This window comes from Gigantopelta aegis, chromosome 9, assembly GCF_016097555.1.
Source record: "Gigantopelta aegis isolate Gae_Host chromosome 9, Gae_host_genome, whole genome shotgun sequence".
In the NCBI taxonomy this organism is placed as follows: domain Eukaryota; kingdom Metazoa; phylum Mollusca; class Gastropoda; order Neomphalida; family Peltospiridae; genus Gigantopelta; species Gigantopelta aegis.
Genome location: NC_054707.1, coordinates 78,152,717 through 78,168,971, shown reverse-complemented (window position 1 = coordinate 78,168,971; position 16,255 = coordinate 78,152,717). Strand labels below are relative to the sequence as shown.

At 40.4% G+C, this 16,255-nt stretch overlaps 1 protein-coding gene across 5 annotated transcripts in view; it reads right to left on the bottom strand.

Annotated features, from left to right (window-relative positions):
• The window catches only part of LOC121381335 (twitchin-like), a 214,064-nt gene that overhangs the window by 56,017 nt on the left and 141,792 nt on the right, over nucleotides 1–16,255 (bottom strand). For all 5 annotated transcript variants that reach the window (XM_041510607.1, XM_041510609.1, XM_041510610.1 and 2 more), the window contains 6 exons: nucleotides 13,050–13,194; nucleotides 12,163–12,304; nucleotides 10,744–10,871; nucleotides 9,863–9,955; nucleotides 8,051–8,245; nucleotides 950–1,090 (listed from right to left, as the gene is read on the bottom strand). In XM_041510607.1, the coding sequence (XP_041366541.1) occupies nucleotides 950–1,090; nucleotides 8,051–8,245; nucleotides 9,863–9,955; nucleotides 10,744–10,871; nucleotides 12,163–12,304; nucleotides 13,050–13,194 (844 nt within the window). The remainder of the gene's footprint in view (nucleotides 1–949; nucleotides 1,091–8,050; nucleotides 8,246–9,862; nucleotides 9,956–10,743; nucleotides 10,872–12,162; nucleotides 12,305–13,049; nucleotides 13,195–16,255) is intronic.

The following is a 16,255-nucleotide window of genomic DNA, read 5'->3' as shown; positions in this document are numbered from 1 at the left end:
TAATTGTCCCATCCCTAACTTCTGTTGATTTTTTTGCATGGAAATTACGCAGCAAATGCATTTACAAAAAATAGTATACATAGCCCTTACAACACTGTCCTATTTTTCAGAGAATATATTCTGACATAGAAATTGTATAGAAATGTATGCAACAGTGATTGTTTTGTGCAATCTGAAGGTTTTAGTCATACGTGTACGAGACGGGGGGCAAGGATGCAACTGTCCCCATAGTGCTGGAGTATTACCTCAAATTCAGACACAAATTATACAGATATGATAATTTGGGCAAAATGCACTAACCTGAGAACATTTTACGATGTATTTCCATCATTCTACCCTCAAAATTAGTTGTAATCCATGTAAAATTGTGTAGTGTTTCATTTGCAACCCTATATAGCTGTTTGGTAGTAATGTTAATATGAATAAATCTTGTTATCCAGATTCGGGAACTTTCGTTTAATTTGGGCAAAAGCCAGCCTGCCCCCCCCCCCCCCCCCCCCTACACAAATGGTAGCCTGTACGCCCATGGTTTGAGTAACTGTACTTTCCAACTAAGGACTGGACACAACAGGCTGAACCAGCACTTTCTGACTAAGGACTGGACACAACAGGCTGAACCAGCACTTTCTGACTAAGGACTGGACACAACAGGCTGAACCAGCACTTTCTGACTAAGGACTGGACACAACAGGCTGAACCAGCACTTTCTGACTAAGGACTGGACACAACAGGCTGAACCAGCACTTTCTGACTGGACACAACAGGCTGAACCAGCACTTTCTGACTAAGGACTGGACACAACAGGCTGAACCAGCATATGCATAAGAGGTTCCGGCTGGTACCTTCTTCCATGTGCTCCTGTGGAGAAGCAGAATAGACGACCAAACATGTCATCCAAGACTGCATAAACCTACAGAATAATAAAAAGAAGAAGAAGAAATAAGTGTACCTGTGGCTGAGTCCATCTTCTCAACCAGGTATCCAGTAACAGGGGCTCCTCCGTCTTCCTCTGGGACCTCCCACATCAAGGCACAGCGATCACAATAAATGTCCAGTACATCGAGAGGACCTTTCGGTTTTTCTGGAGGACCTATATAATAAAATAACATAAATGTTAGTAATGTCAGTGAACCAAAAATAGACCTTTCTTCAAAATTTTATGTCGAAATTACTTCTTTATTTTTTAAATATTATTAAATAGTCCAATCCTCTCTTCTTTCTCTTATTTATTTTTGGAATGTCCTTCTAAAATGCTTCAAACTATATAAATATTCGGCCGAGCAGTCAATTCCTTTTTATTTTTGGGTTGTTAACATTTTATTTATTTATTTTTTAAAATTCTAAAATTATTTACTAATTACTCTTTTCAAAATTCGGCCCATTTCCAACTCTAACCACCACCCCCTTCTGTCCTGGACCCAGTTATTGGCAAAGTCAGATATTGTGCCCAGGAGAGACATGCTTGAACCTTAATTGGATATAAGCATGTTAATATGTTATTCAATCCAATCCAAAAAAGAAACAAAAATAGATTGCTATTCAAATCACATTCAAGTGGTTTGAATAACTGTACTGTGGCTGTGTCCATAACAATCATTATGTTTTGAGGAAAAGGTTTATGTATTATGAATACATTAAAAGTTTTTTGGGGGGGTTTTCAATAATATTTGTTAAAAGATGAACTTCATATTAAAAATGTATTTGATCAATTTAACAACTTAGTTCTAATATGTGCATACCGAGAATGTAAATGATTATAACCGACCAACCAAACAGCAGCTAACTGATCTGCCCTGGACTCAGTGGCATATCCAGAGGTTAGTCCCAGGGTGGATGTGCCTTAACTATTAGAAAATTTGTTTCTAATTTTCATTATTATTCATACTTACCTAGTACTAGCACAACAACAATGCTATACGACCCTGAGTTATAACCTTCACTGCAGAATTATCTCCCCTTGCCGGATGTATAACCTACACCCACGCATGGGTAGACCGTATATCCTCGTTATCGATTCAAAGTCTGGAATGACTGAATCAAAAAAGACCTCCCTCGGGGCGGGTGGGAGGTAATGGTTGTTTTTGTGCTAGTACTAGGTAAGTATGAATAATAATGAAAATTAGAAGAAAAAAATTCTAATAGTCTTATTCAACTTACCTTACTAGCACAACAACAATGCTATAACAGACGTGATATAACACCGTTAAAGCACGAGAATTTAACATTAAAGGGAGGAGGTAAGAAAACAAGGAGGACTTACCCATTCAACCAGTAGTGTTCGTCTCAAGTAATGATATAGTGAAAAAGCAACCCACATCATACGAGGTATAAAATGTCAAAGTGACTTTTAAATTGAAGAACTATAACCCCAATTAAAAGTAAACCAAGTTAACAAGGTGAGGAAACCCGCACACCAAGTAATGGTAAAAGACACTCGACTGCCCCAGATAGTCAACCATCCACCCCCCACTCTCCAAACAGGAGGTGGAGAACTATCTCCCAGAAAGACTGCTGCTAGCGACCGGACGAAATAAGGGTCGCCCCCTACTCGTGGCCCTGCAATGACTGACTGAATCCGCCGAGTTCCGTCCGGACCAACAGCCATATCACGGAAATAAAACCGGTCAAACGTGTGTCGACCTTTCCAAAATCCCGCACTCATGACCTTGAAAAAGTCCACAAAGAATCATGGAAATTAAGGGAAGCAGAAATCGCCCGAATCTCATGAGGTCGAACGGAGAAATTCCGCAGAACATGATCACCCGCCTTCTCATATGCCAGTTTGATGGTTGCAGCAATCCATCTCGACAAAGCATTCTTCGTAATGTCTCCTGGTTGGTGTGTGAAAGAGATAAACAGTCTCTTAGTGTTTTGCCGGAGATTTCTAGTACGCTCCAAATAGAATTTCAAAGCCCGCACCGGACAAAGAAGTCTATCAGAATTATCCGCAGAAAGCGTACGAGATAAACACTGAATGATGGCCGGAGGAAACTCTTCCCCTGGCACCTGGTTCTTAGCCACGAAAACAGGATCAGTACGTAATGTAACTGACCCGTCCGTATTGTAATCCACCAAATCATGCAAAAAAGCATGAATCTCACTAATACGACGGCAAGCCGCTAGTGAGACCAGAAACAAAGTTTTCCACATCAAATGACGAAGACTGGCGAATTTCAAAGGCTCGTAGGGCTTGCCTTTGAGTGCATGCAGAACCAGAAAAACATTCCATTTAGGCAAAATGGAAGGTTTCTCAACCGTGTTTTGCAACGACTTAAGCAAGTCATGCAACACGAGATTCATTGAGAAATCTTGACGTCCACACTGCCTCAGAGTAGTGAAAATGGACGACCGGTGACTTCTCACTGTTTGAACCTTCAGCTGTCTTTCTTGGACAAGAGCCAGAAAGTACTCAGCTAAATCATTAACAGTAGGCGACAAGGGATCCACGTCCCTCTCAGTCGCCCAACGAACCCAAGCGCGCCAGTGACACTGGTAGACCCTCTCCGTAGACTGGCGCTTCGACGAGGAGACGAGCTCAGTAACCCGTTTAGAAAAGCCTCGGTTTTGAAGGGAAACCCCGACAACCGCCATGCGTGAAGTCGGAAAACCTCCGGCTTCGAATGCCAGTCTGTCCGACGCAGTCTCTGACTGAGCAGATCGGGTATCAACGGCAACCGCACCGGCTCCTGCACATTGAAGGGGTCTCTTGAACTGTCTGAACTGCACATTCAGCACCGCCAGCGATTCGAGATGGCCTATCAACACATGGAGCGTGCGCACCGATGCACTTTGCTCCACCAGAAGACGATGCGCCAACGTCCTGAAATTGTGAAGTCGCGAATCCGTCGGAAGAACAGACTCCTCCACAAGGTTGAAAACCACCCCGAGATAAGTGAAAACCTGCGTTGGCACTAATTCCGACTTGACCCAATTGGGAATAAACCCCAATCAGAGAATCATGTCGATCACGAACTCCACACCCGGAATTAACCAATCGTCCAGGTAATTGTGCATCCGTATACCCAACAGATGTACACGCCCCACCACTGCCTTTACTACCCGAGTAAAGACGTGAGGGCTTGTGGCCAATCTGAACGGCAGAACTTGAAACTCGTAAGCTCTGCCATTGTAGAGGAACCGCAAGTACTTCCAAAAATCCCGATGGATTGGAACATGCAGGTAAGCGTCCTTCAAATCGATGGACACCGCCCATTCCCCCACCTGAAGCAAAGCGCGAACAGACTGAACCGTCTCCATCTTCATAGATGGAATAACGACGAAATAATTCAGCGGCTTCAGGTTTAGAATTGGTCGCCACTCGCCATTCTCAGGCGTTTGTCGACAGGCGGTACTGCAGGTAACCGGGGGGAGGACGTCAGTGGAGGGGGTGAAGAAAACGGAATTCTGTATCCGTTGCAGACAACTGACAAAACCCATGGGTCCAGATCGGGCAGTTCGCACCAACTTTGAACAAAATGGCGCAATCTGCCCCCCACAGGAAGATCTGCTAACGGAACCTCCGTAAGCAGATGTCGATTGTCCACGCACCCTCATCCCGGCCGCTTCCCACCCCTGGGCGCCTTGCCCCAAGAGGAACCACGAAAACGTGCCGGCTTCCCTTGAAAACGTCCCTGTTTCGATGAACCACGGGCATTACCAGACTGCACACCCGAATCAGACACCACAGGGATCTGATAACTGTCAAGAAAAGTCGATTACTTAACAGGTGGAGGCTTAAAAGTAGATGCCGCCTGGCGCTTACGAGCAGTTCGGGACGGAGCAGCAGGGACGAATTTCGCCGCTTCTTGGTCCATGACCAAGTTAAAATTGGTCCCAAAAAGTAAGGTTTCCCTTACTGAGCGACTACGAAAGTAGGTTTTAACCACACCCGTCGCTCTCAGTCCCGCCAGGTAGTAATCCCAACGCAGAATTAGACTGTTAGCAAAAACACGCCCAGCAAGCTGAGCGACGTGATGAGAGGCTTTAGAAGCTGCCAACAAACAACCCTTAGCCATCGGCGGAAGACCCGTGACTGCTTTATCTAACCCAAATAGGAACGTACCTAAATGGTTAATGACTTGAAAAAGAAGTTTAGATAACCTCTCCAAAGTCTCTAAATCCGTGAGTGGCACACTGACATTAGGAGATGGGTGGCAGTCTGCCTTCACCCTAGCGGAAACAACTGCTGGATGTGAAAGGAAGGAAGCTCCCAATGTCTTATACGAAGACGTGGACAAAACCTTCACCGCAGACAACAGTTTCCCGGTAGCTAACGCTGCCGGAAACTCTTCCACCACCGCCCCCAAAATACGATCGCTACCCGCAATCAAAGCATCGATCTCCGCAAGAGATTCATGCGCCTCGTGCGCTAACGGCAAGCCGAAATCCTGCCGCGGAGCATCTGTCGCTAAAGGCCGGTTTCCAAACGAAACACCCTTGTAAGACTGAACAGCCTCCTCCGACGGAATTGCATCCGCGCACACCAGTCGGACCTGTTCCCGTACAAAACCAAGAACCGCCTGGTAATCATAATCGCCGTCTGGCGTACCATCGGCCAAATTGGGAATCTCGCGAAGCACCGAACCCTCCCCCGAACCACACACTGATTCGGAGGGAAAATCGTCTTCCGAAGAAGAATTTTTTTCAAACGACGCGCCATGCGCTGACCGTAACAGAAACAAAACTGCATGGGCAGGACGATGCGGACCAGCCGAATCTGCAAACTGGTCCAACCCCGGTCTCGCTGGAAACCCCGGCGGTGGGGGGACTGGTGGAGGCGATTCCCCTAGCCAGGCCATGAAATTCTCAAAAAGAGAAACATAGTCCCCCCGAGTCTGCCCCTGAGGGCGACCCGAAACCATCGGACCCTGAACGAAAGGTTCCGCCCACGCAGTCGAGGAATAACGCCTGGAACCTCTACCCCAATCTGATAGGTCCGGATTGACCATCGGTGTAGACACAGGCACACCCAAGAAAGCTGCAGTTTCCCTGATCCCTGCCGAAACAGACAAAGGGACTGGTAGTGTCGGTTGAACCGGACCGTCAGGAAATTCGTACACGTACGAATCCTGCGCCGAATTCTGAACCCAACGTACCACGTGTGGATTAGCCAACCCAGTTGACGTAGCCACATGCGAACAATCTAAAAGTTGATGACGCTGTACAGGCGCCCAAACAACAGAAGGGACGCCCACTGGCATCGCACCCGAAACAACGCCACCCGGCTCCGTGACCGAGACAACGTTGTAAGACTTCGCGATTTCGCCAAGTGGCTCGATCACCGAAGTAGCGACGAAAGACGCGTTGGCTGAAACGGTGCTCTCGGGCGCCACGACCAACCCTGCACCAGAAATCTGGTGAGCCAAACGGCGCCACGAAGCAGACTTCATTCTAGAGCTAATCGACCCCTCCACAGAAGGACTGATAACCCTGCCCCCATCAGCAAGATGGGAGTCGGAACTGAGAGACACAGTCGTTCCATCCACGACTGCACTCCCTCCGACTAATGCCCCCGTTATAAACGTAACCGGCGCCGCCTCCACCGCTGTAAGGCAAAAGCAAATCCCCAGGTCGAATGGAGCCCGACCTGGAAGAAACCTTCCCTGCTTCAGCCGAAACAGGGAGCAACAGCGGCCCCTCCGTGCCAATCGGCGCTTCGGTTTTACTGGTATCACCATGAAGATGGCGAACAGACGAGGAGGCACCCTTGCGCCTACCACTTATCCGCGAGCTCTTTGAACTGGACACCGACTTGCCGACCGCCGGCAAATCAGTATGGAGCACGACCCCGGAGGTTGCCACTGTGCTCCGCCCATCCCGTTCACGTCTAATCATCCTCGTTCGCTCGGCATCTTTTGACAGCTTCTTAGCCTTCCCCCACGTGGAGGGGGACCAATTTACACAGATATGACATTGGCGTTCAAAACAACAAGAACGACATGCCCGACATAACAAATGCTGATCAAACTGGGGCAGTCGTTTAAGACAACCCCCCCTCGGCACACACAACCAACCAGTTGGAGCCCGAGGAAGCCGTGTCAGACATTAACCCCCTGTGTAAATTACCCAAAAGACCTCGTATGACAGAGTAAAACAAAATTACAAATTAATAAACAATTTGACAAAATTTTTACTAAAGAACTCGAACACGACTGCAATGGAGGACTGCAGAATCAAAAAACAAGGATATACGGTCTACCCATGCACGGGTGTAGGTTATACATCCAGCAAGGGGAGATAATTCTGCAGTGGAGGTTATAACTCAGGGTCGTATAGCATTGTTGTTATGCTAGTACGGTAAGTTGAATAAGACTAGGGTCCTATTAGGGCCTCCACGAGTCCAAAATATTAGACTCGAGTACTCGAGGGTCAAACTCGACCCAGACCCAAGTACACGACACTTACACTAGATGATAATGCGACTAAGAAATAAAGTCAATTCAATTCATTTATTTGCCAAAGCAACTACCTATAGGCATAAACATAATTTTGCATAATAACTTTACATAATTACGAGAATTTTTTTATATATATATGCAACTTGGTATTTTGTGTATACTAATTAGTAAAAGATGTAGTAATAGGTTACGAACAACAAGAAAACCCTAGTCTCCATGAGTACGCGAATACTCAGGCATGCGCCGAGTCTAGCAAGACTCTGTTCACCAGACTCGAGTACCTGTACAAGAAAGAAACTCTCAGTTAATTATATTTTTACATCATTTTGCCATACGCTTGTCACCAGTTACATTATAGGGCTATGAGACATGGAGGGAAAACAACAGTTGAATGTGTGGAATACAATACAATAACATGATCTGGCATCCATGATCAGCACTGGAATTAAGATGTATAATGCTATTTTACTTTATTCCTAAGTCTCATTATTATGTAGTATAAATGTCGGGTACTCAGGTCCAGGTCGAGTTTGACTCTCGAGTATTACAGTGCAATATTTTGGATTCGTGGAGGCCCTCGCCAGAACCTAGATTGGATATAGGCACAATAATAGAGTTTTAAGTAAGCAAGCTAACCGATAGCAGGTACTCACCCATGACTGTAACCTTTATTGGAACAGTATCCTGCCCAGAATCATTGGTCAGGGTCAACTCGTAGGTGCCAGTATCAGATCTCTTAGCATTTGGAATCAGGAGTTTGGTAAGCCTGGGCTCAGTCTCAATGTCCATATCAGCTTCACTCAGTTGCTTATCTCCCTTCTTCCATGTGGCTCTTGGCATCGGGGAACCTGTGACATAATTTAGTCATGAGACATTGGGGAACCTGTGACATAATTTAGTCATGAAACATTGGGGAACCTGTGACATAATTTAGTCATGAGACATTGGGGAACCTGTGACATAATTTAGTCATGAGACATTGGGGAACCTGTGACATAATTTAGTCATGAGACATTGGGGAACCTGTGACATAATTTAGTGAAATGACACTTATGAACATGAATATGATACAATTTAGTAAAAAGTGAACCTCAGTGACATTATTTAGTTAAATGACATTAGTGAACTTGAATATAAATACAGTTTAGTCAAAAGTGAACCTCAGTGACATTATTTAGTCAAATGATATTAGTGAACTTGAATATAAATACAATTTAGTCAAAAGTGAACCTCAGTGACATTATTTAGTTAAATGACATTAGTGAACTTGAATATAAATACAATTTAGTCAAAAGTGAACCTCAGGGACATTATTTAGTTAAATGACATGGGTGAACTTGAATATGACATATAATTTAGTCAAAAGTGAACCTCAGTGACATTATTTAGTCAAATGATATTAGTGAACTTGAATATAAATACAATTTAGTCAAAAGTGAACCTCAGGGACATTATTTAGTTAAATGACATTAGTGAACTTGAATATAAATACAATTTAGTCAAAAGTGAACCTCAGTGACATTATTTAGTTAAATGACATTAGTGAACTTGAATATAAATACAATTTAGTCAAAAGTGAACCTCAGGGACATTATTTAGTTAAATGACATTAGTGAACTTGAATATAAATACAATTTAGTCAAAAGTGAACCTCAGGGACATTATTTAGTTAAATGACATTAGTGAACTTGAATATAAATACAATTTAGTCAAAAGTGAACCTCAGGGACATTATTTAGTTAAATGACATGGGTGAACTTGAATATGACATATAATTTAGTCAAAAGTGAACCTGAATGACATTATTTAGTCAAATGACATTATAGTGAACCTGAATGACATAATTTAGTCACAAATCAATCAGACTATGACAATATAATCAAATGACATTTGGGAAGCTTAAAATGTCAATTTAGTCATATGACATTAGTGAATCTGAATAAGTAATTTTTTTAGTCAAACGATAATGCTTAACCTGAGCATGACAATATAGTGAAATATAATTTAGTCAATGATCGTCATAATGACAGCTTCACAAATATTTAACTCAAATGAAAAAGCAATGAGGAAATTGTGTCAATACAAGGAAGGAAATGGTTTATTTAACAACGCACTCAACACATTTTATTTACAGTTATATGGCATCAAACATATGGTTAAGGACCACACAGATGTTGTGAGAGGAAACCCGCTGTCACCACTTCATAGGCTACTCTTTTCGATTAGCAGCAAGGGATCTTTTATATGCACCATCCCACAGACAGGATAGCACATACCACAACCTTTAATATACCAGTCGTGGTGCACTGGCTGGAACGAGAAATAGCCCAATGGGCCCACCGATGGGGATCGATCCCACACCGTCCGTGCATTGAGCGAACATTTTACCACTGGGCTACATCCCACCCTTGTGTAAGTAATAGAGATGAGAGTTATCTACACAAACAAGTATTTAATTAACTGACCAACAAACGGGATCTTCAATTCAATGAGCTCTCCTTCCTTGACAAAGATTTCCTTCGGAATAGCATTCACATCTATTTTAGGTGGCTTGGGAGCTGGAAAATAAACAAACCAAGGTGAAAAATTAAAATACAAGTCACATCAAGAACAAGTGCATCATTAATATACTGATGGAAAGAAATAAGGGAACACATCGAATTCTAGACCAAATTTAATTCACTACTAGCATAGTAATGTCTGTATTTCATATCAAGTTGTAATGTGAGATTGAATGTCTGTAGTGTTGAATGAGCTGCCTATATGTTCCCAGTTAACGTCTGACAATATGAATTGATTTTTGATGCAGTCATTATTTCTTGTTGCTATCTGTGTGTTCCTTTATTTCTTTACATCCATTCTGTTAACACTGCAACAACAAAACTTCTATTATTAAGTAAAATTTGCATACTTATCATCATTTATTAAAACATATTTTATTTATTATTAAATAACTATTTGTAGCATTTATTATTATAGTATTTCCGTGCCTCGATAGTCTAGTGCCATCTTGCCTTAATCAGTACCCTGAAATTAAACAAGCCTTTTTTCAATAATTAATTCTAAAATTACATTCAGAAATTTTTTTTATTAAGTAATTAAATATCCCTGTTATATATTTTACCACTTGTTTATTAATTAAAGCAAGTGGATTAATTACATTTTTTTTTATGTCAATTAATTTTTTGTTTATAATGAAAACAAAAGTGCTTTGAAAATGGTAAAAATTATCTAAAAGTGTTTAGTCTTACCATGTCTTGCCAAATTTCTAGGGAAAACACTATTATTATTATTATCATTATCATTATTATTATACCTGGTTAATATTATATTAATATTTTCTTACGCTCTACGACAGTGACCACTGATCTTGTCGGTCGCTCTCCAATCTGCAAAGTGTATTCAGCCATATCATCAGGGATGACGTTCTTGATAACCAGCTTGTATGACTCTCCTTTCTGGGTGATCTCGCCTCTATAATAATGGGAAAGAATATTTGAGTAATGACACCTGCCCAACATTTTAAACTGAAAAAAAGGAGTAAAGTTTGTTTTATTTAACGACGCCGCTAGAGCACATTGATTTTTTATCTTATCATCGGCTATTGGATGTCAAACATATGGTCATTCTGACACTGTTTTTTAAGAGGAAACCCGCTGTCACCACATAGGCTACTCTTTTACAACAGACAGCAAGGGATCTTTTATTTGTGCTTCCCACAGGCAGGATAGCACAAACCATGGCCTTTGTTGAACCAGTTATGGATCACTGGTTGGTGCAAGTGGTTTACATCTACCCATTGAGCCTTGCGGAGCACTCACATTTTAAACTACGATTATCCCTTGCTACTAATAGAAAAATGTGGCGAGAGTTTCCTCTCTGAGAGTGTCAAATTACTAAATGTTTGACCTCCATTTGCTGATGATTAATAAACTTTAAATTAGGTCTCTTACATATGATTATGACAACCCTTTACATTAAGAGAAGCAATTTGCTGCTGCCACTGGGTATACCGAAAAGAATCCATCTTATGACTTACTGTACCCAAGCTAACTCTGCAGTGGGGTGGAGGAGAGATCTAGATCACTTGCTTCATGTGTTTAGGTCATAGGATAAAATTGCCTAAGTATCTAATCTCATTTCTGATTGGGTTTTCCCCCATTCCAACCAATGCCCTATGACTGGTATATCAAAGATCATGGTATGTGCTGTTCCGTCTGTGGCAAAGTGTGTATAAAAGATACCTTGCTGCTAATGGTAAAATGTGGGGGGTTTCCTCTCTAACACTATATGTCAAAATTACCAAATGTTTGACATCCAATAGCCGATGATTAATATATCAATGTGCTCTAGTGGTGTCGTTAAACAAAACAAACAATGTGCTCTAGTGGTGTCATTAAACGAAACAATGTGCTCTAGTGGTGTCGTTAAACAAAACAAACTTTAATATTATCAAATGTTTGGCATCCAGTAGCCAATGATTAATAAATCAATGTGCTTTAGCAGTATTGTTAAATAAATTGTGTGTGTGTTATATGCATGTGTATATTGTGTATGCAGTTATATCATCAGGGACACATTTTGGAGGAAAGGACGTTTAAAATGCGAGGAAACGTAATGTTCCATGAAAGGCAAACAGCTGATCTGATGAGAATTCCCACCCCTGAAATATATATAAACCATCACTGCTGCTACTAGGGCACCCTCCCAAAAAAAAACCCATACACACACTTCCTATGCCAGTGTATATATAAGTAAAAAGTACCTAAGGTCAGGTTCAAAAGGCTGTCCATTCTTAAACCACTTTGATGGGTGCTTATGGGCATTGGTAGCTTTACATTCCAAAGTCAGGTTATCACCCTCCTTGACAGTTTTCGGCTCCAGCTTCTTGATGAATTTGACATCCGCTGTATGGGGAAAACAAGATGTTATTATATATTTAAAATATTGTATTATACTCTGAAATGACCTGTGATATTATTTACAAGTAGCTCAAACTACATGTTGAAAGTAAATTTGCAGTCATCTCAATGTCGTTTTGTGATGAAATAAGCTACAAGATCACACAAGTTGCTGGTTTTACCCAGCATTAATAACCTTTTTAAGCTTGAATGCCACTGTTTGTGTGCATATGCAGACATATGTTCAATGCATATGTCTAATCCCCTGTATTTATCAAACACATACAAATGGATCAATGATTGACAATCCGAATGTTCCATCAACACTCCCCTATATATGACAGAGGAGAACTGGAAATGACGGCTTATTTCATCCTACAGACTAGATTGTTGGTGTAGCTTGTGAAAGAGAAAAAAAAGAAGAATATATATATTGTTATATGTGACTAAAGCTGTATCCTAACTGGCCCAAGAGTGACAGGAGCAATGCGAGCGATTATTTTAGAAATCATTGATTTCAATTGCAGTATCCTAACCGGACGCGTGTGATGCGACATATTTACCTACCTGTCGCATCGCACGTGTGTGGTTAGGATGCGGAAACTGAAATCAATGATTTCTAAACTAATTGCTCACTTCACTCACAGCCGGTTAGGATACGCAGCCGGTTAGGATACAGCTTCAGTGAAAAATACTCTTTGTTATTTTGGCCCTTAAAGATATGAAATAAAAAAAGTAAATGATATCTTACGTGAGACATACAACTCGGCTGTTGTGGTCTGGTCGAGAAGTTTACATGTGTATTTCCCATCATCTTTGGCACTGCAGTTCTTGATAATTAGACGTCGTTTTAGATTGTCTTTCTGAAACTCATACTTTCCTCCAGATTTCAATTCCTAAACAATAACAACATGTTTTACAATTCTCATTCTTTCACCTCAAATACATTTTATTTAAAGAATGGAAATGTTAATTGGGTCATGTTGTAAACACGAAAGGAAAAGTTAATTATGTAGAAATAATAAAAGTTAATAGGTATTATTTTTTATTGATATAATAAGAAACACAATCATTTATTATTTAAATTAATAGAAAAAGCTTCTTTTTTTAAATGTTATTAAAAATTACAATGAAACAAAAGATCATGCTGTGATAAATCAAATATTACAAAATAGTATTATTGCAAGCATAGACATGTGATACTTTCACACATAATTGTGCTTTAAAATGGAACATAGCAAGTATGATAAATTTACACATGGTCTTGAATACATGTATAATATCATTGCATATTATAGACACACACCTATCCACACCTCTCAGAAAGTTTCAACAGGGGAAAGACAAACACACATATGGATCAACAAACATAGTTAGGGAGGGAGGGGGATGGAGGCGGGAGAGAGAGAAAGAGAAAGAGAGAGAGAGAGAGAGAGAGAGAGAGAGAGAGAGAGAGAGAGAGAGAGAGAGAGAGAGAGAGAGAGAGAGAGAGAAAAAGGAGTACCTTTTATGACATTTTTCACAGATGTGAGCTTATTATGTGTGGTGAGGAACCTATGCACTTGAGACAAATATTCCTACCAATGAACTAAATCACAGGTGTGCTGCTATAGTGTTGAGAAAGGTAATTTGTCTTCTCACCTGTCAATAGTGTATTGTTGACAAAGGAAGAGCTTTGCATTGTTAAAGTACACACACATGTATCTATACTAACATGCAGCATGCAGTTCAGGTTCAGTGAATCAAACAGAGTGCATGGCTGGATCCTGTAGGGGCCTATTTCTCAAGCCGGTCTTCAAGAATTAAACAAACTTGCATGCCAGTTGTAAACCTGTAAGAATCTATTTCAAACAAATAATGAGCTATAATGTAAAAACAAAACTATCTCACCCTTAGCTAGTACCATCAGTTTGTGATTTAGTTATTTTAATTAAGTCATTATTTATATGAAATAATGTTTTTGCCTTAGGTGTTGTCCACTAATAAGCCAATTTCCATACCAAGGCTTCCACCCCCTACATTTTGTAAAAACAGTTTATACAGTTTCTTATGGCCATTTGCATATTTATGACTGTATTACATCGCCAAGAAATCTTTATATAGCGTGGGATAAAACAAATACACATTTTTGTCCTCATGTGAAAGCTGTGCCCCCTCCTCACACACCCCCATCCCCCACCCCACTGCTGGTTCCCATGGAGCTGATCTTCCACCTCCTCAAGCCTTGTTGAAGAACCAGCAATCTCAAACAAATGTGTCTATGACAAGCATGCTTGAACAGTTCTCCGATTGAAGCACACCAGAAATAACGCACACATACAACAAGTGTGTGATGTTCTATGGCCTATCTGTAGTATAAACCAAACTAGCATGCTGTGATAAACAGGCCTCTGAGCATTCAATATTGGCGTAAACCATTTATGGGTTACACAAAAATAAATTCAGGCAACCCATTTTCTTTTTGCGTAACCTGTTATGTTCATGTAATAAATTTAACGCGTGAACAGAAAATAAGTTACGCTAATTTAGATTTGCGTGAATGATACACAAATGAAACGATAGTTTTTGCAATTTTCAGAAGCCTGGATAAATCTAAGACACAGCAGAGATTAGCAGAGTGAGTAGGTACCTCTTCAGTACATTCATATTTATCCAAACGGATTGTAATAAACTTGCCACCTTCACACTGAAAACAAATGGTGTTAGTAACACTGTAACAATTAATACAAGTACAGACAAAATAATTAATAAATGCAATTAATTTGTTTAATTCTGAAATTCATGCAAAAATAAATTCATTGTATTTCAGTCTGTTAAGAACATTTATTAATATTTTGTTAATCAACAATCAGAGAATTACAGTCAAACCTTAATTAATTAAGCCTCGGCTTGCATTCACAGTGTCCAGCTGTTTAATGCAGATCATTTGTTTTAGATGATAAGGTGGCTCTTTATTTGAAATGACATTACTGAAATGGAGCTTGAGGTAATTGTCACTCAAAGTACACAAAATGCTTTCTGATAATCTAGTTCATAAACAGTTTTTGTTTTCCATCTTAAAGCATTGAACAATATTAAATTAGATACTATAAAATGGAACCCCAAAAAAGGAAGAAAAAAGAAATAGTTTAATTGTACATAAAACTAGAGCAAAGTTTTTATTATACAACATTTAGTGAAATATCTTAAAATATCAGTGAAATAAAAGTGTTATCAGTCACTCAGTGACGATAACACATTTTAGAGTGAAAATGTCACTATTTCACTCTAAACTGTGTTATCGTCACTGTAGAAAGTGTTATCTTCACTGTAAGAAAGCTGGAACTATTTTGCTACTGGCATTTTAAAAATAAAGGTAAATTGCCAAAAGTTAAATAGAAAATTTCTTGTTTTTTGTCAAATATGATTTATATCTCATCTCGTGAAGTTTGCAATCATATCCCACTCGCTGTGCTTGCATGACTCGAGAGATGATGATAGCGAACTTCACTCAATGAGATATAAATCATATTTGACAAAAAACAAGAAATATCCTCTATGTATCAGTAAAAGTGATCTAGAAATGTTTCTCATTTTCTAGCATCGTCTTCTAGACTAAAATGTCACAAGTAGAGATTGATCTTCCATTGCACAAAATGGATTCCGGTGCCTAGATGCGGTGACATAACTGAAGGGACATACTAACTGTGGTTGTTTTATTAAGGTAATTACCTGACTGAGGTGGCTGCTTAATTAAGGTGGCATATTAACTGAAGTGACATACTAACTGAAGTGGGCATTTAACTGAGGTGGCTGCTTAAGGCGGCATATTAACTGAAGTGACATATTAACTGAAGTGACATATTAACTGAAGTAACATATTAACTGAAGTGGGCATTTAACTGAGGTGGCTGCTTAAATATAAGTAGGTTTGACTATAATTTGTTAAAGCATCATGCACATGGCTCTTCAATTAGT